Genomic DNA, 21,681 nt, shown 5'->3' with positions numbered 1-21,681 from the left:
TTCAGGGGATAGAGAAACCGATGAAGCTCTGTAGTCGGGGCCGAGCAGAGATGAAGAGGAGACTCGCATCAGAGTCGAGAAAAAGGCGTTCAAGAGCTGCCTTGGGGGTAAGAACGATTGAGTCCGATGAAAATGGAAGGTGCGTGAGAGGGAAAGAGCGAGCGAGGATGATGACGTCCAGAGAAACAGGAAGGAGCGGACAGTCAAACGCACCCCTGGTTGGGAAACAACCGCAATCCCCCCTCCCTTCAGTGTTAACCCAAGCTGCGGTCTATCACATCGCCGGATGTATAGTACAGCGAACAAAAAATAGGACGATATGAAGTGGATGATGGATGACCTGAATTGAAGCCATGGATTATATAATGGGTCTATGTCAGGCAAACAGAACCGAAACAAACCAGCCGCGAATAAACACACAAAACGCCCTCAATAGATGGTCTAATCGCCAAGTGAATCTCATCACTCATGCCGGTAATCAAAACAAGTCATCCACAATATACCAGCCGTCTCTCAATGCAAGCCAGAACTATAAACAATGACATATCAGAAGACCGCTATGTACCGAGTCAGACACAGGACAAAAAGCCATGTCGAGCGGCGTACAAACCAGGCGCCTGTGATGAGCAGGATGGATACCCTGACCTGGGCGGTGGGTCGATTTCTCGCTATTCGGCCCAGGGAATGTTTTTCTTAACGTTCATCACCCACTTCATCTTGTCCTCTGTTTCTTTGAGGGAGGCCAGACCGGCGTCAATGGTGGCTTCGTTCTGATGGCCATGTTCGATGAGGTCTCGCAACTCTTGATCTCGCTGATTTTTGTAGCTCTGGTAGGCGTTGAAGATTCCCGCAATGCGGTTTCTTTCAGCCTCCAGTTCCTTGTTCTGACGATCGATGAGAGCGTCTAAGCGCTCCTGCTCCAGGTCCTTCTTCGCGGCTTGCTCACGCAAAGAATTGATTTCGTCCCGGAGGTGCTTGAACTTCCGCTGCAAGTCGCTCTTCTCCCTCTGTGTCGCTTTTGCCAGCGCGTCATACTGCGCAGTGGCATGGTTTGTGATCTCTTGTAGCTCAGCACATCTGCGATGGAAAGATTCTTGCTTTTCCGACATTAATTGATTGACCCTGGCCATCTCTGCCTCTGCTCTTTGTCGCCGTGCACGTTCCTGCTGAATCTCAGCTTTGAGATCTTCGATCTTGCGATCCTTGCGTGCAATGGAATTGAGGTTAGCCTCGTTCGATTGTTCCGAGTTTCGCAATCGTTCGCCAATGTTGGCAATCTGTTCCTTTAGCGTTTCATTATGGTGCTGCACTTCCTCGGCTCGCGAACGATAAACGCTGAGCTCTCTTGTCAACCGCGCTATCTCCTCTTGCAAATTATGGATGACGCGGCCTGACTTTCCCGTTGCGGTAGCATGTCCAACCGCAGATGACCATTCCGAAGTCTCCGTGCGTGGCACAGATTGAGATGGCTCCCTTGGTCGATCTACAGGCGCCATCAGTGCGACTCGCCGAAGGCACCGAGGGAAAAGACTGACCAGCAGTAGACGGCAACGGGTTCGAGGTAGTGCGGCGATCGAGTGGTGGGGCGGGAGATTCGAGCAGGCCGTTCGCCTGTTGCATCTCTAACCGAGTCTCGATACGTGGCAAATGAAGTCGAGGGATATCTGGAGCAACGAATAAACATCAGCAAAGAGCTTCTCTCGGAAAACATTTCTCATTCGATTGAAGGGGCTCAGGTGACTCCTTCCGAGAAGCCGCGAACTTCCTCTTGCCCCGTCGCCGAAGGAGCCTTGGACAACCATGAAGCGCCATAGTGGCAGCTACTATTCTGCACACAGTATAGTATGCAGGTGGCTCAACAGAGAATTCCGGATTGCATCGCCATGACGATGATGGAGTGAGCCATCGCAGAGGAAACTTCATGCCCCATAAAGAACAAGAAAGCCAAAACAGTCACATACCACCATTTGTATCGAATGGCAATGCTCGCACAGCAAGTCCTTCAGCGGGAGATGTCTTTCGCAGGGTCTTCACCCTCATGAGTCGAATCAAGCTGGGAAGTACTCAGACAGATCCGGGTATGGATCAAGTAATGGGCTGAGACCCATGCATTCGCAGTTCAATAGCAAACACGGCCGGCGATGAAATCGCGGAATTGCTTCATCGTGAAAGCAAATGCGAGCAGCCGTTAATATCCAGCCCAAGTAATGGGACAATCGTCGATTTCAGGCACGAAGGATCCGTCAAAGAGGGTCTGGCAGATCAACCTGGAGTTGGTCAACACTTCACGAAGCCTTGGAATATTGGGCCTAAAAGTCCACCTTGAACCGGCCAGAGTGCTGATTGGCCAATCAGCTGGGCAGCGGTTGACTTAGGCTAACAATGGTTAGATGATCAAACACCCGGCCAATGAGGGTTCTAACCATTTTTAGGCCACATGGCTCGACTGAAGATCAGTTTAGCATCCGACTTGCAACGATCAATTGAGCCAACAAATAAATTGGGAAACCGTACGCGTACACGTACACGTACATTGAATCATACATCATTCCTGTGACTGAAATGTTAAGACAAGTATGGAGTAACTAACTTCGCGATCTTTACTGTATTGTCATGTTTCAAGTCGCCGAGGTCTCCAGACGCGGCTCTTCAAAGCACGACCTGCATGATTCTAGCCCCTCAGTGGGCTGCGCCCCAGTTTGATTCAATTTCTTTTGAAGTCCTATTTACAAGAATGAGAGAAAGACGAGCAACAGCTCTGCGCCATTTGCGGAAGAAGTTTCATTTGTCGATGTCGGATGATGTCCTCAGCACATCTCTCAAAAAAGAGCGAGTAAGCCAGCAACTCCCATGCCCAATGCCAGAGGAGCTTCAACATGCTGCGCAACACCTGTGTGGATTTGTTCCGTGGCCGATGGCACCGGGCCAGAGAACGGGGCGTTCAGGGGTTCAAATGTCGAGGATGCCGCAGCAGTGGAAAGCAGCCGACTCGTCGACGCAGTCGGAGAGCCCAGGATGTAGTTGGACGCTTCTCTCAGAGAGGTAACCCCTGAGGTCGGCGCGGCCTCGATCCCAGAATCCTGGCCTTCGAAGGCGCTTGAGAAAGGGATATCGCTGCCACCGGTCAAGGGGATTTTTCCAGAATAGTTGACCTGATCGCCCTGGCTGATTTGAAAGACATAGTTTGGATCGTTGGGAAGGTCGGCATCAGGGATCCAAGTGAACTCTCCTCCAGTCGCAGATTGTGTCAGGACCTTGACGTCGTGCAAATTGGAAGGTTCCCCGTGGAGAAGGGTGATATTGGCGGGCTACATCTCGTCGTTAGCGGGGCCAAAGCGTGGACGGGAGTTGTAGTGACTCACTTCACTGTTACCGCCAGCCCATTTGACGGTTGCCGGCTGGCCGACCTTGAGACACTCTGGCCAGGACGTAAAGGCGATATTTTCCGCGAGAGCCGCGAGCGCAAACGCAGGGACCAGCACCATAAACCTGACCAGGAACATCTTGCCGGCGGCAGCTGGAAATGGCAGAAGGGAAAATCTCGAAACTGTTACTTTGAATTTGAAGGTCGCTCGGCTTGACAACAGAGCCTCTCCCGGCAGAAGGTACTTTTTTTTTTAGGACTTCCAACAGCGGCAAGATATAGGTCGCCCGGCGAGGGACTCCTTAATGGCTCATGAAAAGGTCTTTTATATTAGGGAAACTCTTCGGCGCGTTTCCCCGGGCGACACAGTGACGGTATGTGGTAACTATATGGAAGCAGCTCTACGCGAACAAACGGACATGAGGGTGGTTTTGGCTCGCCACGAATCAGCAATGTCGTATGGGGTTGCTTCATGCTGTCAAGTTCTAGGGGCTCCAGAATGACAGATTCTGTGATGCGAGGAGGTAACTCTGGGCGAATTCTACATTCCAGGATCCGTTGACAGGGCTCATCTACTGTATTCCTGGTGAACCTGATTGTATCAATGAGCCATTCTCAGTCCCTCACAAATTCTTTGTTGATTTCTCAATCTGGCCTACGCTCTAGAACGCGAAACTCCAATGGTTCAAGTGAGGAAACACAGTGTGATTAGGGTTGACAAGCCTGCATCCCACATACCAAACCCCGCAACTCGCAACCCTGCTGCATTCCAATGGACATCGCAGCCAAGCAGACTACGAGTTATTGCTGACGCGAGATCCAAGCTCATAATCAATTTTATGCACTTCGAAAACGTTTGACTCTCATTTTTCTTCAGTGCTGAAATGTTCTAGCATAAACCCCGACGCCGAAGAATGGATGCTAGCAGTCTCTTCTCATTTCTCTAGTCACCCCCCAAACGCTAATAGTCGGTCTCGCCGTCTGGTGCGAATGCTGACAACCTCAACTGGCGATGCGCCATACTATGAGAAGCAATTGAAAGCGTCGCGGTACTTGCGAGCCTGCGCTCCTTCCACTTTGGACACACCCATGGGCAGCAAGGACTGATCAATCCCTTGAAGGGATTCCTTGAAATGAACCAGGCCATCGATCATTAGAATCAGCTTTGAAACACTCATATTTTTTAGTGCATCGTTCAGAATTCAGCATCATTCGTTACTCCATGATTCCTTACTTTCCTTACCCTGTGAACTACCAAGATGCAGAAGAACAAGCCACCAGGCAGGCGGTAATGCTGTTATCCCCATTGCTCATGGCCCTTCAGCGCCGGATGATTAACAATTTGTCAAGATGTATCTTCTTCATCATGACCGTGACGCGGAGCTGCAAGTCGCCGTGCAGCTCGGACTCAACCGAATGGCGACGTATCGGACGATCATCGCCGCCCTCGAGGTCAGTCGTATGACTGCGTCCATGGTGGGCTCCGCGCACTATAGCTGGTGTCTACCAGACTGGATCGCATATCCCACGGAGTATTCAGAGCTGCTCAACGACTTTATCCGCCGCGTCGACGCTGTGTTTAAGCAGACAGCCGCTAAGATGACCAATTTGACCCGAAAGGCGGACATCCTCCTGCTCGCGGCCCAGTCAACAGATCAAGTCACAGAGTGCCTCAATTCCATTGACTCCATGTTTAAGTTCCAAGTCCTGTATCGCCGCGTCCGGGCACAGCGCATCATCGCCGAGCTGAGGAGCACTATGGAGTCTGCCGTGGATGGTAAAGTTCCCCTCGATTGGTTCTCTTTCCGAACCATCGTTCGTCTAGTTTTTGCCCTGGACGAGTCGTGCAATTACCTGCCGAATCGTCCACCACCGACTCATCCGTTCAACGCTCGCTCTCTGATGGAATTTCTCTATCCGGGATGCCAGGTAACAGAGGAGGAGATGCGAGAACTAGATGACGAATCCGTTCGTGTGCGACTCGTTGTTGGAGTCGCATTTCCATGGACTGAATACTCATGGATGGATGAGTTGGATGATGAAACGGATGAGTACCAATCGGGGACGGAGGATGGTGAGCCAGACGAATCTGATAATCAAATGTTGGAGATATCATTAACTTCGAGTTCTGCATAATTCTTATTGTCCAGTTTGGCAATGTTATTGGAGCTTTGTTATGAGATTCATGTAAGTATTTACAACTATGAGAAGTTCCACAGCTCTCGAAGCATACTCCCCGGCGCCGTGTCCATGCCACCATCTTCTTCCAACAAGCGACCCGTGAAAATCCGCTTTGGAATGAAGAATTCAACGACAGGCGTCTTCTTAAAGGTCGGTTTCTCTTCCGCCCCGAGCTCCGTCATGGTCATTCCCTGGTACGTATAATCGAGGAAATCCTCAAGATTATACGACGGCTTCGTGAACTGCTCCGAGATGATCCTTGCAATCGCGGCCACATTGGGATGATAGTGCGACTGCAGCGTCTCAATCTCCCACAGACAACTTTCAATGGCATCTGTCTTTGTGGGATCGGGCTCATCGGGATCAAAAGGATCCTCGAACCCGTCGGCTTCGATGTCCCGCTTCCAAGCCTCGTCGCGGATCTCACGATGCAGCATGAACGTGCACGTAGGATGGTTCTTGAGCAAGTTGTAGATGAACGGAACGATGGTAACGATGGCAGTCGGTGGTGCATTGAGAGCCAAGCGGGCGAGCCGCTTGATGAAGCTGGCAACCAGGGTTGCTGGGAGGTGGGAGGAACCGAGGAAGGTGTCCATCAGGCGGAAGAACCGCGAGCGGTGCTTGGAGTGCAGTAGGTCTGCATCCAGCAGGGAGTAGAGCTTGGTGTAGAACTGCGGGTAGTCCAGGTTCTTCTCCTGGATTAGGTAGAACAACCCGGAAAGGGCGAGTAGGGATGTCGAGCCCCCGACATTGTACGAGTCCGTGAGGAAGTCCATAAGCAGCTCTGGCCGCTGGAACCACCTCGCAATAACGGGCGATATGAGCCGCAGTAACGCTTTCCTCTGAGCTTCGGACAGGTTGTTACGCAGGACCGCCAACCAGGCATCCTGAGCGCGCTTCTTGTGAGCGTTGACGGAAAACAGAGGGTTCTTCTTCCCATTTTCCTTGCGTTCCGGCTCTGTAAAGAAGTTTTCAAATTTGTGATCCTGTGCCGGCACCGCATCGCATTGGGAAAGTATCGAGATCAATCGCTCCAAAATCCCGGTATCTCGTTCGGAGGCCGCATAGGTACTATTACTGTCAGCTGAGGACTCGAACCTTCATGCACTTCTGTGTTTGACTCACGATATTTGAACAAAAGTGTAATATCGTATGTCATCATGCGCTAAGACATATTTCTTCATGAATTCGTCTCGTAGCGTGTCTCCGTCGTCCGCCTCGATTAACGCCTCGAACACATTCGCGAAGAAACCCGTTGTCCAAGCCTGCGTCTCCGATCCAGGGATATTCTTGGCGCGCACATTGTTAAGTCGCATGGACAGCGTGAATGCAGTGATCTAGAAAGAGCATCAGCATCATCAGCTCCAGCTCGCAACCGCAATCTCAGGCGTACGAACCTGCGATGATGAGTCCGCATGACGAATGATCTGCAAGAGCGCCTTCTGATATTCTTGTAATCTCTCCTTCAGCCATGCCACTACAATCTCCTCCTGCTCAGTCGCCTCCTTCGGCACTTTGAGATAACCACCAGCAATCAAGCGGCAGAATACTCGGCACAGGGCGACAGCAACGGGGAGGTTCGGCTTCTTCGCGCCATCGCCGACATTCAACATTGACAAAAGAGTAGCGATGTTGTTGTAATGCTTTCGCGACTCAGCAATCTGATTTTCCAGCTCTTCAATCTTTGCTTGCTCGGCTTCGGCGGTAGTGCTGGCAACGGCCCGCCGTTTGGCGTTGGCAGTGGCGTCTTCGGCCGCGACATTTTTTCGTTTTTTAGTCGCCTTGCTGGAAACTTCTTGCTTGGCCATGGTCTCTGCAATTGCTCAAGAATTTTGAGAAGAAAAACGTTCTGGTGGTATTTCGTCGCAGCTTCAAGCCCTTCAACAAGATCCATAAATTTTTGGAATCCCGCACCAACGGTTTTTCCGAACCGTGATGCACTAGTCCCAATGCGGTTAGCGTCTTCTGGCACACCCGAACTCGCAATTCCGACCTTTCTCGTCATCGTTGCTCCTCCTTCATCGCATTTCCACCGTCGCAATTGCAACAATGGCTTCGCGTCTGGCTAAGAGCGCCGTCGGTACGTTGTATCCGCTATAACGCTCTGCAATTGACTGATTTTGATCTTCATTAGGCGCCGCCCGCGCCCGGCCGGCTCTCATTCCCCGTCATGTCCCTGCAGTGACCACCGGCCTGACCGCGACCCGGTCGGCCTCCAACGTTCCCGCGGAGGAGCCCAAGAAGAAGGCTCAATCGATCCTGGACTCGTTGCCTGGAAACTCGCTCGTTTCCAAGACTGCCATCCTTTCCGCCGGTGCCGGTCTCTCGATTGCGGCCATCAGCAACGAGTTGTACGTGATGAACGAGGAGACCGTTGTCGCCTTCTGCCTGCTCAGCATTTTCACTGCTGTGGCCAAGTACGGCGGTCCGATGTACAAGGAGTGGGCCGAGGGCCAGGTTCAGAAGTACAAGGACATTCTGAACGCTGCGCGCGCCGATCATACAAATGCGGTCAAGGAGCGCATTGAGAAGGTCGAGCAGCTGGGCAACGTCGTTGACATCACCAAGCAGCTCTTCGAGGTGTCTCGGGTGAGTCGGCCTGTTCAATTTATTTGAATCCTGTGTGCCTGTCCGAGGTTTGCTGACGGTCACAAAGGAAACTGCGCGGTTGGAGGCTCAGGCCTACGAGCTGGAACAGCGCACCGCTCTGGCTGCCCATGCAAAGCAGGTGCTTGACTCGTGGGTGCGCTACGAGGGCCAGGTCAAGCAGCGTCAGCAGCGCGAGCTTGCGGAGACCGTGATTGGCAAGATTGAGCAGGAGCTGAAGAACCCCAAGGTGCTCCAGCAGATCCTCAACCAGAGCGTGGCCGAGGTCGAACGTGAGTTATCCTCTGCCAGATGGTGACTCGAGGGGAAATTCGGTGCTAACGGTAGTTTAGGTATCCTGTCCTCCAAGCAACAGTGAGGGCCATTGCTGGGACTTCTGTACAAAACTGTGTTGTATGACTTATTAGATCTAAATCTAAACATACACAAATACATGGCCCGATTTCCTTTGTAGTGCCAGTCGTCAATCGTTCATTTCTCCGAGTCCGATACCGAACTACGGCACATCCAGTTACTGTTCAATGCTCCATATTCCGGCGTACGCGAAACGTGCTGCGGTAATCAGATCCGGTACCTGGATCGACAGTAAATCAATATTGGCGATCAGACGCCATGAAGAGAGCGTAGATGAATCCAATCCAGCTTTGCTGGTGTCGTTTGGCGCCGAGCCCCATCGGCCGAAGAGTCTGGATGCTCAGCCCCGCGGTAGACGTCCATTCGCCGTTTCTGACAACAGAAAATACTTAGGTGTGCCGAGTTAATTACTGAGATTGAGTTAGCTGGTTCTAAATTTATCGAATGATCTCTGAATTCCTGAATTTATCCATGGAACAGGATCGCTACGTTGACAAAGTTCCTTGAACATCGATTCTACGACTAAGAAGACCAGCGCGGACTGTTCAGAAAGATCGGGCATACAATCATCGGAAGGAGACGAGAGAAAGCAAGCAAAAATGCCAATCCTCGGCAAGAAAAAAGACACCCAACCGGCCCCAGACATCAAATTCATCCGCACGGATACATTCACGCAAGAAGAACTGGCGCCTTCTGCCGTTGCTGACGAAGACGATGCTCTTTCGCCGCGCCGAGCCGCCTTCTTCCGCCGTTCTTCGCGGTCCTCGGACAAGAGCGAGCGGGGCCTATCGAATCTGCTGCACATCCACTCGCCGCGGTCACGGTCACGATCACGGTCGCGGAGCGGCAGCACAGCCTCGGTCAACGTACCAGCGGATCTGCCGCAGATCCCGAACGAGTGCGCTGATGACGAGGAGCGCGAGGCGCGGTGGGAGCAGCGCGCTACGACTCTGATCCAGTCGAATCCACGTATCTCCCCGTCGCCGTCGCGAGGTCGAGCGCCGAGCAGATCGCAGCAGACGCCTGGGTATCTGGAAGAGCCCCGGCGGGGGCGATCTCGGAGCAATTCAAGGGTTAATGATCCGGAAGGAGACGTATGTTGGAAGAAGTAGGGATTAGTTTGGATGCTGATAGATAGCTCTATTTGCAGGTCACTATTCAGGAGGCTATTCGGCTCCATGAAGCGGGGGGTGAGTCTTATCGATGAGCCTGGTTGGGCTGTCTATAACCGAAACGAGCAGAGCTCGAACGATCCACAGAGATGTTCCACAAGCTCGCGGATCCGAATGGCGCGGACAACGCACTGGCGCAAGTCCTCTACGGCCTTGCTCTTCGGTATGGTCGCTGGCAAATCCAGCAACATATTCTAGGATCATTACTAAAAGACCTTCTCCGCTCCCAGGCATGGTTGGGGCTGTGAACCCGATCCAGCCAAAGCAGTCAAATATCTGTCTGCGGCTGCCGCCAACTCGGCCGAGGTCGAGTCGCAAGCCCTCAAAGCCGGTATGAAAAAAGGCGGGGCTGCCAAGGGTGAACTGGTTCTGGCGATATTTGAACTGGCGAACTGCTTCCGCTACGGCTGGGGCATTGAGAAGGACCCCGTTGCGGCTCGGCAATACTACGAAACAGCCGCAAATCTGGGTGATCCCGATGCCATGAACGAGTGCGCCTGGTGCTATCTGGAGGGATTTGGTGGTAAAAAAGATAAGGTATGCCATGCGAAACCTGATTGTCAATTTGAATCATCCTATTCTCTCTGCAAAGTGCCATCGCGGGTTTTCCGTGTTTGATCCCACTAACAGACATGTGCACAGTACACAGCAGCGAAATACTACCGGATGGCAGAGCAGCACGGAAACAAGATCCTGGGAAATTCATGGTATGTTCCGTACTCTTAAACTTGAAAGACAGTTGTCATTTCGTGACTCTAGGCTTACACTAATCGGTAGGATCTGGAAGGAGAAATATAATCCCAAGTAGAGTTGCTCCTGCAGCATCTATGACCTAACGATCTTGATGATAGCTTGAGCACTCCGTACATCGTATTCCTTGTTGGAGCGTTAGGTAGGAATTGACGCCGACCGGAAAGATGCTCTGGAACCTGAATCAAATCCTTTTCAGGTTTTCTCGATTTCTAGTATCATCAACGAAACCTTGAATCTCTTTGATCATGTCACAAATTGTATAGCGATTTCGCCATGTCAGGTGCATCAATGTCCTTTGCGGCGGCGTCGTCACATGCTTAAAGAACAGACCATGGCTTGTACCGTGTCCACGGCGCGTCCTCGATGTTCTGGGACCTTTGTTTCAAACGATCGGGGGCCATGGCCGACTCAGTATGCGCTAGGACAGTTCAGCCCTCTTACCTACGGTCAACCTATGACCAGAGAGGGGAATTGTGGCTACATATGTAGTCAGATTGCTAGACATCCTCTTTGCTCTTTTTGCTCAATTATTCAATGCTCTTATCTATCGTTGCATTTAGCCCTACAGAGCTGCAAGCTTCATAGCGTCGAGTGCCATTTGGTAGGCGAGTTGAACACAATTAAAAAAAAAAATCTCATCATGAGCCAACAGCGAACTCCTTGGCACCATTTGTACTGGGATATCGAAGGAATAACCACACCCCGCTAGAAGGTTTACACGCAAAGTTGTCTAAACCTCTGTCGCGGCCGTGGCTTTCAGAGTCTCGGACCCTTTCCCTCGCCTCGTCGTTTAGGGCACACGTTAGCAAATTAGGCTGGGGGAACAGGGAAGGCTCAGGGCGTCACCACTGATTTGCAGATGGGGAACTAACAATGTCAGGATCCCTTGCAAAAGAAAGTACAAGCTAAATGCAACGACCAATCCTGGCCAGCCAATGCGTCTTGAACCAGGTTAAAGTGCTTCGACGTTGGGTTTTACTCGGACTCTCCCGGTTTGCTCAATCTCAGAGAAAGACATCGATGTCACCATGTATCATGGCGACCCCCTCTGTTACCGTTTTGGCAGAGGTGCCGCAACGCCATCGAAGAACCAAGATAGATCCTTGTCCACTTGCGTATATATTGATACTGAGTCTGATAGCCGAGCGCTGGCTCAGTGGAACAAGATATAAAGACGTTGTTGGCTGTTTCCACGAGCTCTTTAGTACCGTTCGAAACAGTGCTGCATAAGATACACGCACTCAACACACTCTCAGGATTCTCGAACGCATCAATCTTCCCGGAATTAGTCCACCATGACGGAGACACCCGCACAAGAACAGATGGCCAATACAACAATGCCCCGGCCAACGTGGAAGTGAATACCACGGTACGAAATCCCTTCACTGTGGTACATCAGAAGGCGTTGCTGAGTGAATTCGCTCGGTATGAGAACGACTCGGCTTATGGCAACGAACTGAACGTAAAGTCATTCCATGGCGCTCTGGATCCCCAAAGCATTATGCACTCATGCTCCTCGATACACAGATCATCGTACAGCGCGTCGCTAACTTAGTCGTTACTTGACTATTGTCATGAGAACGGCCGCCGTTATCATAAATATCGCGATGGTTGTAGGACCTGACCTCTTCTTGCTCGGCCATTCAAAGATCTCTAAACTGATTGTTACTTCCTAGCGTACCTGCTCCCCAATGATGAATCAGAAAGCGACCGCCTGGACATGCTGCGCGAGCTTTGCCTCATGGTTTTGCACCGGAAACTCTACCTGGCTCCAATCAAGAATCCACAAAGGGTGATCGACCTAGCGACTGGGACAGGTCTCTGGCCCATTGATTTCGGTAAGTTTGGTTACTAGGCTTGGCCGACGCAGGGCCTGGATGTTAACTCATCTAGCGGACGAACACCGTGAGGCTGAGGAAAGACTACTATCGAAGCCATTACAGATGGACAGAAGCCGAGACCTGTCTGCTTGTTCCAGGTGATCGGTTGTGACGTGAGCCCGATTCAGTCAAGTCTGTTAGTTCGACCTGGGAATTCTTAATGAAAATCGCTCGACTGAAAGGCATTGGCAGGGTTCCTCCAAACGTGAAGTTCCTAGTGTATGATATTGAGTCAGAATGGACATATGAAAACAACCCATTTGACTTCATTCACGCGAGATAACTGGCCGGTTCGATTAAGGACTTTGGGAAACTGATCAAGCAGTGCTATCGGTATGCTATCGGAACTTTCAATGCGACTTCTCCTTTGACTCTCTAACCGGCAACAGGTCGGTTAAGCCCGGCGGCTGGGTAAAATTCCAGGACTGGGGCCTCCACATCATTTCTCCTGACGGCAGTCTCGACGGCACTGGGCTCCAACAGTATCACGACGAAGTCAATAGTGCGTTCGAGGAGGCCGGCTACGAGATTCGTCCTGGGGTCAATGTGGAGCAATGGTTCAAAGACGCCGGCTTCGTGAACATCCACGTGGAGAAATTTGTCATTTCCTACGGTGTCTGGTCAAAGGATCCTCATCTTGTCAGTCTCCGTCCATTACCCCCAAACCGTAATCAAGTGATGATCGATTGCTCACCTCTTCGTGCAGAAGAAACTCGGTGCCTGGGCGCAGACCGGGGCCGAAGCGAACAGTTTTGAAGGAATCGCCCTAGCTCTTCTGACAAGGTACAAGCAATGGACCAAGGAGGAAGTCATCCCTCTGGCCAGCAAAGCACGCGCCGACAGTCGGAAGCGCGACGTCCATGCGTTGTTCAATCTGTGAGTGCCTGCATGGCTACTTAACGTAGTGATTTTACAACTAATCATGTATGACGCTCACAGCTATGTCGTCTACGGCCAGCGTCCCAGAAACCAAGATGGCAAATGGGATGGAGAACATAGCTTCCAACAACTCTAGTTACATCATCTGCCAACCTAGGTACACTTACAGATACTGCAAGTAGAATTTGGCACCGCCGGTGCAGCCGTTTTTGCTTCCAGATTCCCCCATGTGGCTTTAGACCAATATCTATTACGGAATACTCCGTACCATGCTTCATATCGCGCTTTCGCGCCTTGTGACAGGCATCTTTCCGTGGTAAATTGTAGGACCATTTTCCCATATGGAATGTCATAGCATCTTTTTTGCCACAACCGTGTCTCTGTCGTTACTTTGGCCATGAGTCTTTTCACGCACTTGATTCTTTTCAGAGAAAGCGGCCATATGGAACCCCAGGTAATTAGGGTTAGGGTTAGAGATAATGGGGTATCAACCCGTACGGAGTAGTTCGTCACAAGTTCCATTCAATACAGTCAATAATCATTGAAACAATACTCGCAGACCGTGGCAGTGCTAGTTCATACACAAGGAGCCAGGCCGATCCTGCCATCCAAAGCTCATCAGCGTCCTCAACCCTCAGTGAAATAGCAAGAGAACTCCCGCTCGTCACTGCGATCACCATTATCGACCATCGCTCGCCGCATCTTTTCCCAGTCCGTGCAAACTTGCATCTGGACCAGTCCCGGTGTATGCAGTCCGTCAGTAAATTGCAGTGCATATCCGGACCCATCCTTCTTGACAACCGTTGATCCCCTAGGCAGAGACCAGAATTGCTTGCCTCCTGACTGCTCATAGGCTGAAAGAGCACTAATAAGCATGTCCGTCGCTTTGACTCCCTGAAAACCATTTTCTATCACGAGCACGTCCGTTCCAGGGAGTGTTCTAAGCTTGTGATACCACGTGGGAGGAGTGATGCCTCGTACAAAGAAAGAGGATTCCACAACGACGATATACCATTGATTAGGTACCCTCGTAGCAGATTTCAACAACATCGTCGCTCGGATGATAGGCATCCTTCATACCCCGTGGCGGTTCCTCACCACATTTCGAGCCTGTCTTGCTGTTGTGAAGATCAGCTTTCCGTCGACCTCGTCGAAAAGTTTGGGGCCACGGTTCGCCTTACGGGAACATGGGAGTTCTGAATCGCTTGAGGTAACCGTCACCTTTTCGTCCTCGAATCCAGGAGCCACTTCCCATGCCTTCGGAATCAAAGCGGCGAAAAAAAAAAAAAAAAAAAAAAAAAAATTTACTTATCTCCTCATGATAATCGAACAGAGTATTATCGCCGTCAAATAGGGTGAATGTCCCACCATCGATTATTTTCCATAAGGCCTGCATGCTGCTTGATGACCCATTGAAGAGATCATTGACTTGCAGCATTTGCATATGGATTAGTTGATCATATATTTGGCCCAATAGAGAAAAAAACCTCCGCATCTGTTGACTCTCCCGTCAACCCTCTGGTTTTTCAGGGTTAGCGGTGAACGAGCAAGTTTGTTTGACCATATGACAAACGAAACAAATCAGTCTAAGGAGCTGAAAAGAAACGACTTACACAGGCAGATGGATCAGCCCATAGGGCATGGCCATACCAGTGGCCATCGCAACGCCGGTTCTGATTTTAGCACTAGTCTTGTTGTATTTTTCGTCCAGCTCTTCATTCTCATCCCCTCTATCGGGCCGTTTACCCTTTCCACCAGCGTTCTTCGCTTTACTTATCCGCTTCACTTTTTCCATCACCACGTTTAAAGCTAAATAAGTATCAAAGTATCAGCGTCTGCTCCTTACTCTATGACCCTTATGTTTTGTGTGGAAAACCAGCTGAACTTACTCTTTTCTGCAATTTCGCCGACTGCCCCAATATCAAGTGTTATCAATGGGATAAAAGGGCCTCCCAGCCAATCGATCTTGTCAAGTTCAGGTGCAAAGACGTCGGTGAAACTCAAAACATCGTCCTGGACTCAGTCATGAGCAGACAGTAGAGCGTCATTACCACGACGATACATCTGGATAAGATGTCAGTATCTGCATCGAGCCAGCCCTGTTTCGAAAGGTAGCTGCTCACAGCGTGAACGTTCGCGAAGGAATTCAGTATCAAGTGCCTTCCATGCTTTTGTGAGCAATGTATCCGCAATCTGCCAACCAATAACCCATCTTACCCGCAAGAAAACTCAGTTTGATGGCATTTGATATCTGGATTGTTACGGCCCATTATCTATATGATGGCATTTCCAGTTGGCCGGGCCATGCATCTTGTCCGAAATATTTCTAAATTTCAACGCACCGTTAGTTCTTATATGAGAAGATGTGGCAGGAAAATAGGTTCCATACTCGACATAGGTCAACCCCGTCTGATTGACATACCAATCATAATCCAGAACGCCGTGAAGCTCATAACAGCCGAGCCCCTCCTACACTGCTACTGGATCTATATCGGCACTCTGAAGGAGCGGGTCATCACAGGACTTTAGAATCTTTTCTCAAGCCGTGTCGTTGATCATCGAAAAAGGTAAATTGAGCACATGAGGATTATCCCCATCAGGAGGAGGTCCGCTGATGGCTGTCCTGACAAAAGCCAGGCAAGCAGTGAACCAAATCCAAAGTGTCTGCATGCCGTCCGTTCCTCTGAAGCAGATAAGAACTCCCTATCAGGCGACTGTTTTATGACATTTCAAAAGAGGAGCAAACCAATTCAATGACAGAAACGTGAAAGAACTCAAAAAGGACGTTCCGGTTGAAGCCATGATCTTTTTAACTTCTCTCCTGCTCTGAGAGTATGAAGTCTCCAACATGAACTGTTGTTGCTCTGCACGCCATCTTTTCCAAGGTAATCCACAAAATCATCACAATTTGTTGGGTCTTAACATCGGTCTCTGTTTTGATGTCCTAATTGATCAGCTCGTTTGTTCAGCCGTACTCATATTCCAGCCAGCCTGACAACAAGTTCTAAGAACGAAATATGGCTCGCTGCGACTCTGTGCCTTGCATGTAGGGAACAAGTTGTGGACATAGCATAATAGCATAAAAACGTTGGCCTAACCTTAAAAGATAAGTTATTAATGTGTTGGCTTATGCGTCGTGGAGTGAACCTTCCACGTCTTCCCCAGACACATCCATCTTTCATGGGCATCACATTTGACACAAAACTGTTGGCACGTTGGACTATGTACTTTTCGGTATAACAACACAACTGCTGAAGAAATTCCCGATCGAGTGTTCTTTTGTCGTCCGACACGACCGGCATCTAATTCCGTCCTGTCAACTACAATTGAGACAGGTACTGGCTACGACTTAGTACTTGCGAAAGTCGATCGTCAGAGCTATGATCAGCCGCCGTTAAGAAACATTGATTGTATCAACGTTATGATGTGTAGAATTCTATGTCTCTAGTCATCTACAATTGGCTCAGCCATGTGACCCTTCTGGAATCCGGGACCCTGGTGCGGTTCCAGGGGATTAACCCTATCCCAGCCAATGTGGGGATTCCCACCGACGTCTTTTGGTCCCCAAATACATCCATCCATCCATCCATCTGGTGGCCGATCGCCGCAACTTCTGTTGCTTTGTCTGTTCTACTTCCACCGCCACAGACTCACTACATCAGGCCGAACAGACCAATAATATTGCTTTTCCTTTCCACGTTCATGGTAAAGTCGTGCCCTGTAAGGAGTGCTCGTAAAGGAGGTCGAATGTCAACAGCTAATTTCGTTATCCTATAGATCCTGAGCTGACCCTACTCGCGGAGTACTTGAGCCCACGCATTTAACCTAGCAGTGGCCAGCTCTTCACGGAGGACGCTTGTCGATGCTTCTGTGATTTGAGTCTTTGGTACAAAAACTTGACAGGCTAATAGGCCAACTATGCTTTGCACACGGGTCGGTGACTCGGAGGCTCCGCCGGAGCGACGGAAACTCCTAGGGGCTCAAAGGGAGCTGAGACGCAAGAACATCGCCCCATTAGCGATGAACTCGGCTCGGAGGGGGATGAGCGAAACGAAACTCGATGGCTCTGCAAAAATAGAAAGGGCAAGTTGTTGAACAAGAAATCTGCGCGTGCACAGTTAGGAAGGCTAAGGTACGACAAGGTCTTTGACATCATTCAATCGCAGGTGAAGTCATTGTCAGGGGCGTTAACCTCAGATTAGTACTAGTAAGTACGAAGTAGTTCATAGCCTGGGAGATTGTTTGCCAAGCTGGTGTGCAAATTTGGGAGACTATCAGATGATTGTCCATCACGGAATAACGATTTCCAAGTAAATAAACGATTGCCAAACGGACGGAGCAAAATGCCATATGAACTCTCCAGTGTCAATCAAGCACGCCCCAGAGAACCCAGTCAAAAAGCCAAGAGACACTTGTGGCACGGACTTGTCAACCCTAATCCTAAACCCTAGGCTTCGAAAATTAACGAAGCAGTGAGCAACGGAAAAACAGCCCGATCCCATCGACAAGCCTCAAGCAGCCGACAATGGCATGGCTAGTCAAGACGAAGGTAGCAGATAAATATAGATGCGGCACAGAATTGAAAACCAAGCTTTTTGGCCTCTCACGCTTTTCTAGATCAGGAACGTTGCAATTTGCCAAGTACGTGAGCCGGCGCTATCCATTGACAATAACAAACGTTGTATAACGCTTGTAGGAGACACTGACTCCAGGAACTACAGGCATTTCTGTCAAGGACTCAACATAGTAGACATTTATTTTCATTCGAGCGAGAAATACAAAACAATATACGGAGAAGCCTGCTTGGCAGAATTGCATGCTTCAGCGGGTCATAGATCGTGAACTCTCCTCTTACCAGGTACGTCGCAGAACTAATTTGATGTGTGTCACTAAATTAACTAATTTCTGTAGGAACCCCTTGAACAATGTCACCCCATGGAACCGAGGGACAGATCTCGAAATGATATAATCCAAAGTTTGTCGGGGCTATTGATCTGTTCGTTTTGTTTCAATCTCTGTGTTATTATGTGTATTTGCGCGCTGGTTCAAGGCGGGATTTCGCAGTCGCATAATGCACCTTTTCCTACTCTATTACTACATCGTCAGCCTGTGCCTGGTGCGGTTCAGTCTGGCTAGGTGTCCTGAAGAGCCGCTTCCAGAAACCGCGTTATATAGCGACGGTCACTTCTTCTATCCAAATGGCGATCCCTCATGCTTCAAGCTAGGAAGCAAGTTGAATATTAGCTGGGAGTCAAATTATGAAACCGTGAATCTGTGGCTGATTGAGAATGACAAGTTCAACGAGCCGGTGGGCCTTGGCCGTATGTACAACATCCATCCCAGCAGGTCCTGATTCTCGCAGCAAAACGAAACTAACCCACACTAGTCAACATTGCGGCCACATGGTACGATTGGACCGTAGAATCGCCCAGCAAGAACCGATCGTCTTTCTATGTGTTTCGGATCGTCAACGCACAGGGAACGGAGACGGAGAAAAGGGCTGGGGGGTTTCTGAGCGGATATTTCTATATTGATGACAGAAGCGATTCCGGCAAAGTGGAAAAGTTGGACGAGAGCAACGTCAAGAGCGCAGACAATGACAATGACGAGGACAAATACGGGTCGTCGGAATCATCAGGAACTACCACGAGCGAAACGTCATCATCATCATCACCGCCGTCATCTGAAACAGAGCTTTACACGACGCTGACTGTTGCCACCGCGAAAGTGTCGCCGACGCCGGCTCCTGACTCCGAATCGGGTAACGGCAACGATCAAAGCGAAAAGGATAATGGCAGTAGCTCTATAGCTCTCAGCGCATTGCTGGGCATGAGTCTGGGGTTGCCAGCGTTCATCTTCGGATCACTGTTCTGGTGAATGAGACAGTACAATTTTGTCCCTTTGACGATCTGCAATGATTAACACCAAAATCTGGAGGGAAATAAATCTCGCAAAGGAAGACTCATCAGGATTATATTGGAGTGTTTTTATCAATCGCGAGTGAGTCCAAGGCTTCGAAGACAGCATGACGATCGATGCTCAGCGAGGAATGTACAGTAGTGTTCAATGTCCTTTGACTTTCCATTCATTGTACATATTACTGCACTGTTGGATTCAAACAAACCTCAAGAAAATAATTGTTCGAAAGTCTCCAAGATTTTGAATTGAACCTAAAGATCACTTACGTGGTAGAACTACCTAATCCTGTCAGCAACACTCCTGCAGTACTTTAACTGTATGTAGTAGCACAGTCGGATTGTTCTCGTATCAAATGCTCACTGTGGCGAGAGAAGCTGGCTAAAACGACAGCGAAACGACGGGATTTGATTCAATGCCGGATACACCTGGGTGCTCTACATTTCCTCGGGCACTTTCTCAAGGTCCTTGAGACGGGCGGAGACTAGTAGTGCAAAGCAACGTATTGTGTTAGGTTTTTTTAGGGCTTGAAATTGAACGACGAAAAACTCGACACGTAATTAGACTACCTCCAACACTCTCTGATGTTTTCTCTTAGTTGCGAAGGTGACAGAAGATTTTTCCACGAAAAGCTTCCTCCTGACAAATTGAAACATATTTGATGAACCTCAAATTCCAACATAACCATTAGATACCAATAAAACAAGCGTACAGCACAAAAACAGTGGAACAGATATCAGGCCAGTAAACACTTTCTCTCGAGAAGCCGCTTGGCTCTGGATATGGTGAGTTCCTGCTGACAACTCTCGCTGTGATCCATCAACGCCAAACCTTCCCACAGCTAAAAGAAACATACAAGGTCCCGGATATCTATAGCCGAATTTCCAGAATTACCAAGATGTGGGCCCTTTATTGCCGCCAGGCATACCTGGACGCCTCTCGTAGTTGACTGTCACGTTATCCGTCCGGCGGATTTGACTCAACTGATGAACGTTCTGGCTTTCCATTTGGTTGCCGCCAAGGAAGCTCTCTTGGCTCTCGACTGCGGTGAAGCCAATGCTCTCCTTTCGTTTAGCGCTGTACGACGAACTATTGAACGTGCTGTTCTTGGAACGATCATTGGTACCACGGCCGCTGGACCCCATAGCACGCTTGCCCAAGATGAGTTCGAGGAGAGGTTGCAGTGTCGGAATACATGACGCAATAGCGACGACGCATGCCTCGATACTAGAAGCAGAATGATGAGATTAGGGGATGCTGCATGTGGGATGTGAGACAAAATGTCATGACTTACCAAGTCCACAACACCAGATCGGCTGTACTGTCTATCATTGCAGTCAGCTCGCAGTTGACCTACGGATGATGCGGAAAGCAAAACTCACAGGTGAAGTCGGATTTGTCCATCAGGCCAGGTAGTTGTACGCATTTGATTATCGCCATGGCAGAAGCGCTTTAGTTTCCCGAATTAGCCGTTCCTCTCACGAACCAGGCTGTAGGTAGGAAACACAACTACTTACAGCGAACCGAGCCCTAAAGCACCACACAGGGCGAGTTTTTTCCGCAGCGACATATTCAACTTCATGAGAACTGTACTCGGATAGATGGCGAGGAAGAGATCGACAAAAGCCGAGATTGCTTTGACGCATTCAGCACACGACGCAAGGCAAGAGTTCATCACCAACCAGGACATACCTCCCGTGAAGATCGCATAATCAACGAGAATCCTCTGATCCCGGCAGGGAGCGCCCTGCGCCTGGAGCCGAGGTTTCCACATCGCTTCCGGCGGATCACACATGGTAAACAGGACGACAATGCAGATGCAAGACACAGCACCAGCGAGTCCGGTCAAAAACCATAGCATGATTCGGTGGAACTTGTTTCGATTCAAAATTCGATTCAGAAGGGCTGCAATGGCCAGCTTCGGGATGGTGAAGGCAAGAATGCCAAACAAAAAGCTGAGATTGTTGAGAAGAAGGACCATTTCCATCTTGTTTGGATCAATGAGCTTGAGATGCTTCCCGAGACCGTTAATGACAGCTGTAGTGGTCACAGCGCAGAACGCAAAGTTCATGAGCTGGTCGCTTCGGTTAGAAATTGCACAATACTCAACGGTTTGAGGAGTTTAGGACCGTACCATGCCAGCCGCGATCAGATAATCATCAAGGCCAAAGCTCCGTAGCATCACCAGACGAATATACAATCTGGCTGCAACGACGAGGGTAGTAAAGCCTGTCAATGCCCAGAGTACACCCATGATTTTAGGACCTTTGTCCTCAGTTGGGTCGATATTTGGTGGTATTTGTTGCTCCATCTTGTCGACAATGGTCTTTTCTTCTGAGAGACAGCTTGAGGTCGGCTGTAACGCACAAGAGAGAAAAATGGATGGCTTCCTCAGTGACGATGGAGAGTTGACAGGAGTGTTGGGTGGTTTGTCGAATATATTTTCAGTGCTCACAGGATTAACTAGAACATGCTAGCCCAAACGCCTGCCTCATGTCCTCCTTGAAGTAGACCTCCGTACTAGTCTTCATGATGCTGCCAACTTCCTTATACAGGCAACGCCCGCACTCGAAAC

The 21,681-nt window shown here is 49.8% G+C and overlaps 9 protein-coding genes across 9 annotated transcripts; 5 read left to right on the top strand and 4 right to left on the bottom strand.

Moving 5' to 3' along the window:
• Positions 1-668: 668 nt before the first annotated feature.
• VTN49DRAFT_3225 (uncharacterized protein) lies at positions 669-2,040 on the bottom strand (the record flags this gene model as incomplete). Its single annotated transcript, XM_069411038.1, has 3 exons — positions 669-1,483; positions 1,536-1,664; positions 1,962-2,040. 3 exons carry the CDS (start codon positions 2,038-2,040, stop codon positions 669-671), a joined length of 1,023 nt encoding a protein of 340 aa, XP_069268503.1.
• Positions 2,041-2,819: 779 nt separating this feature from the next.
• VTN49DRAFT_3224 (uncharacterized protein) lies at positions 2,820-3,503 on the bottom strand (the record flags this gene model as incomplete). Its single annotated transcript, XM_069411037.1, has 2 exons — positions 2,820-3,308; positions 3,363-3,503. The coding sequence occupies 2 exons, from the start codon at positions 3,501-3,503 to the stop codon at positions 2,820-2,822; spliced, it is 630 nt and encodes a 209-aa protein (XP_069268502.1).
• Positions 3,504-4,586: 1,083 nt separating this feature from the next.
• On the top strand, positions 4,587-5,500 carry VTN49DRAFT_3223 (uncharacterized protein; the record flags this gene model as incomplete). The annotated part of the gene is made up of 2 exons (XM_069411036.1): positions 4,587-4,652; positions 4,715-5,500. The coding sequence occupies 2 exons, from the start codon at positions 4,587-4,589 to the stop codon at positions 5,498-5,500; spliced, it is 852 nt and encodes a 283-aa protein (XP_069268501.1).
• Positions 5,501-5,565: 65 nt separating this feature from the next.
• Positions 5,566-7,353, bottom strand: VTN49DRAFT_3222 (uncharacterized protein; the record flags this gene model as incomplete). The annotated part of the gene is made up of 3 exons (XM_069411035.1): positions 5,566-6,616; positions 6,671-6,882; positions 6,943-7,353. The coding sequence occupies 3 exons, from the start codon at positions 7,351-7,353 to the stop codon at positions 5,566-5,568; spliced, it is 1,674 nt and encodes a 557-aa protein (XP_069268500.1).
• Positions 7,354-7,594: 241 nt separating this feature from the next.
• On the top strand, positions 7,595-8,510 carry VTN49DRAFT_3221 (uncharacterized protein; the record flags this gene model as incomplete). Its single annotated transcript, XM_069411034.1, has 4 exons — positions 7,595-7,625; positions 7,680-8,134; positions 8,202-8,424; positions 8,485-8,510. 4 exons carry the CDS (start codon positions 7,595-7,597, stop codon positions 8,508-8,510), a joined length of 735 nt encoding a protein of 244 aa, XP_069268499.1.
• A 595-nt stretch (positions 8,511-9,105) lies between these two features.
• VTN49DRAFT_3220 (uncharacterized protein) lies at positions 9,106-10,486 on the top strand (the record flags this gene model as incomplete). The annotated part of the gene is made up of 6 exons (XM_069411033.1): positions 9,106-9,600; positions 9,657-9,696; positions 9,748-9,841; positions 9,909-10,215; positions 10,321-10,385; positions 10,456-10,486. The coding sequence occupies 6 exons, from the start codon at positions 9,106-9,108 to the stop codon at positions 10,484-10,486; spliced, it is 1,032 nt and encodes a 343-aa protein (XP_069268498.1).
• A 1,665-nt stretch (positions 10,487-12,151) lies between these two features.
• On the top strand, positions 12,152-13,326 carry VTN49DRAFT_3219 (uncharacterized protein; the record flags this gene model as incomplete). Its single annotated transcript, XM_069411031.1, has 5 exons — positions 12,152-12,269; positions 12,325-12,409; positions 12,701-12,950; positions 13,018-13,187; positions 13,251-13,326. 5 exons carry the CDS (start codon positions 12,152-12,154, stop codon positions 13,324-13,326), a joined length of 699 nt encoding a protein of 232 aa, XP_069268497.1.
• A 4,935-nt stretch (positions 13,327-18,261) lies between these two features.
• Positions 18,262-19,067, top strand: VTN49DRAFT_3218 (uncharacterized protein; the record flags this gene model as incomplete). The annotated part of the gene is made up of 2 exons (XM_069411030.1): positions 18,262-18,511; positions 18,577-19,067. 2 exons carry the CDS (start codon positions 18,262-18,264, stop codon positions 19,065-19,067), a joined length of 741 nt encoding a protein of 246 aa, XP_069268496.1.
• A 929-nt stretch (positions 19,068-19,996) lies between these two features.
• VTN49DRAFT_3217 (uncharacterized protein) lies at positions 19,997-21,417 on the bottom strand (the record flags this gene model as incomplete). Its single annotated transcript, XM_069411029.1, has 6 exons — positions 19,997-20,333; positions 20,401-20,431; positions 20,489-20,556; positions 20,624-20,741; positions 20,799-21,180; positions 21,241-21,417. The coding sequence occupies 6 exons, from the start codon at positions 21,415-21,417 to the stop codon at positions 19,997-19,999; spliced, it is 1,113 nt and encodes a 370-aa protein (XP_069268495.1).
• Positions 21,418-21,681: the final 264 nt, after the last annotated feature.

Source organism: Thermomyces lanuginosus (assembly GCF_041956635.1).
Source record: "Thermomyces lanuginosus strain ATCC 200065 unplaced genomic scaffold VTN49scaffold_28, whole genome shotgun sequence".
Lineage (NCBI taxonomy): Eukaryota > Fungi > Ascomycota > Eurotiomycetes > Eurotiales > Trichocomaceae > Thermomyces > Thermomyces lanuginosus.
Note: the sequence above shows the minus strand (reverse complement) of the source record. Positions and strands in the feature narration are given on the sequence as shown.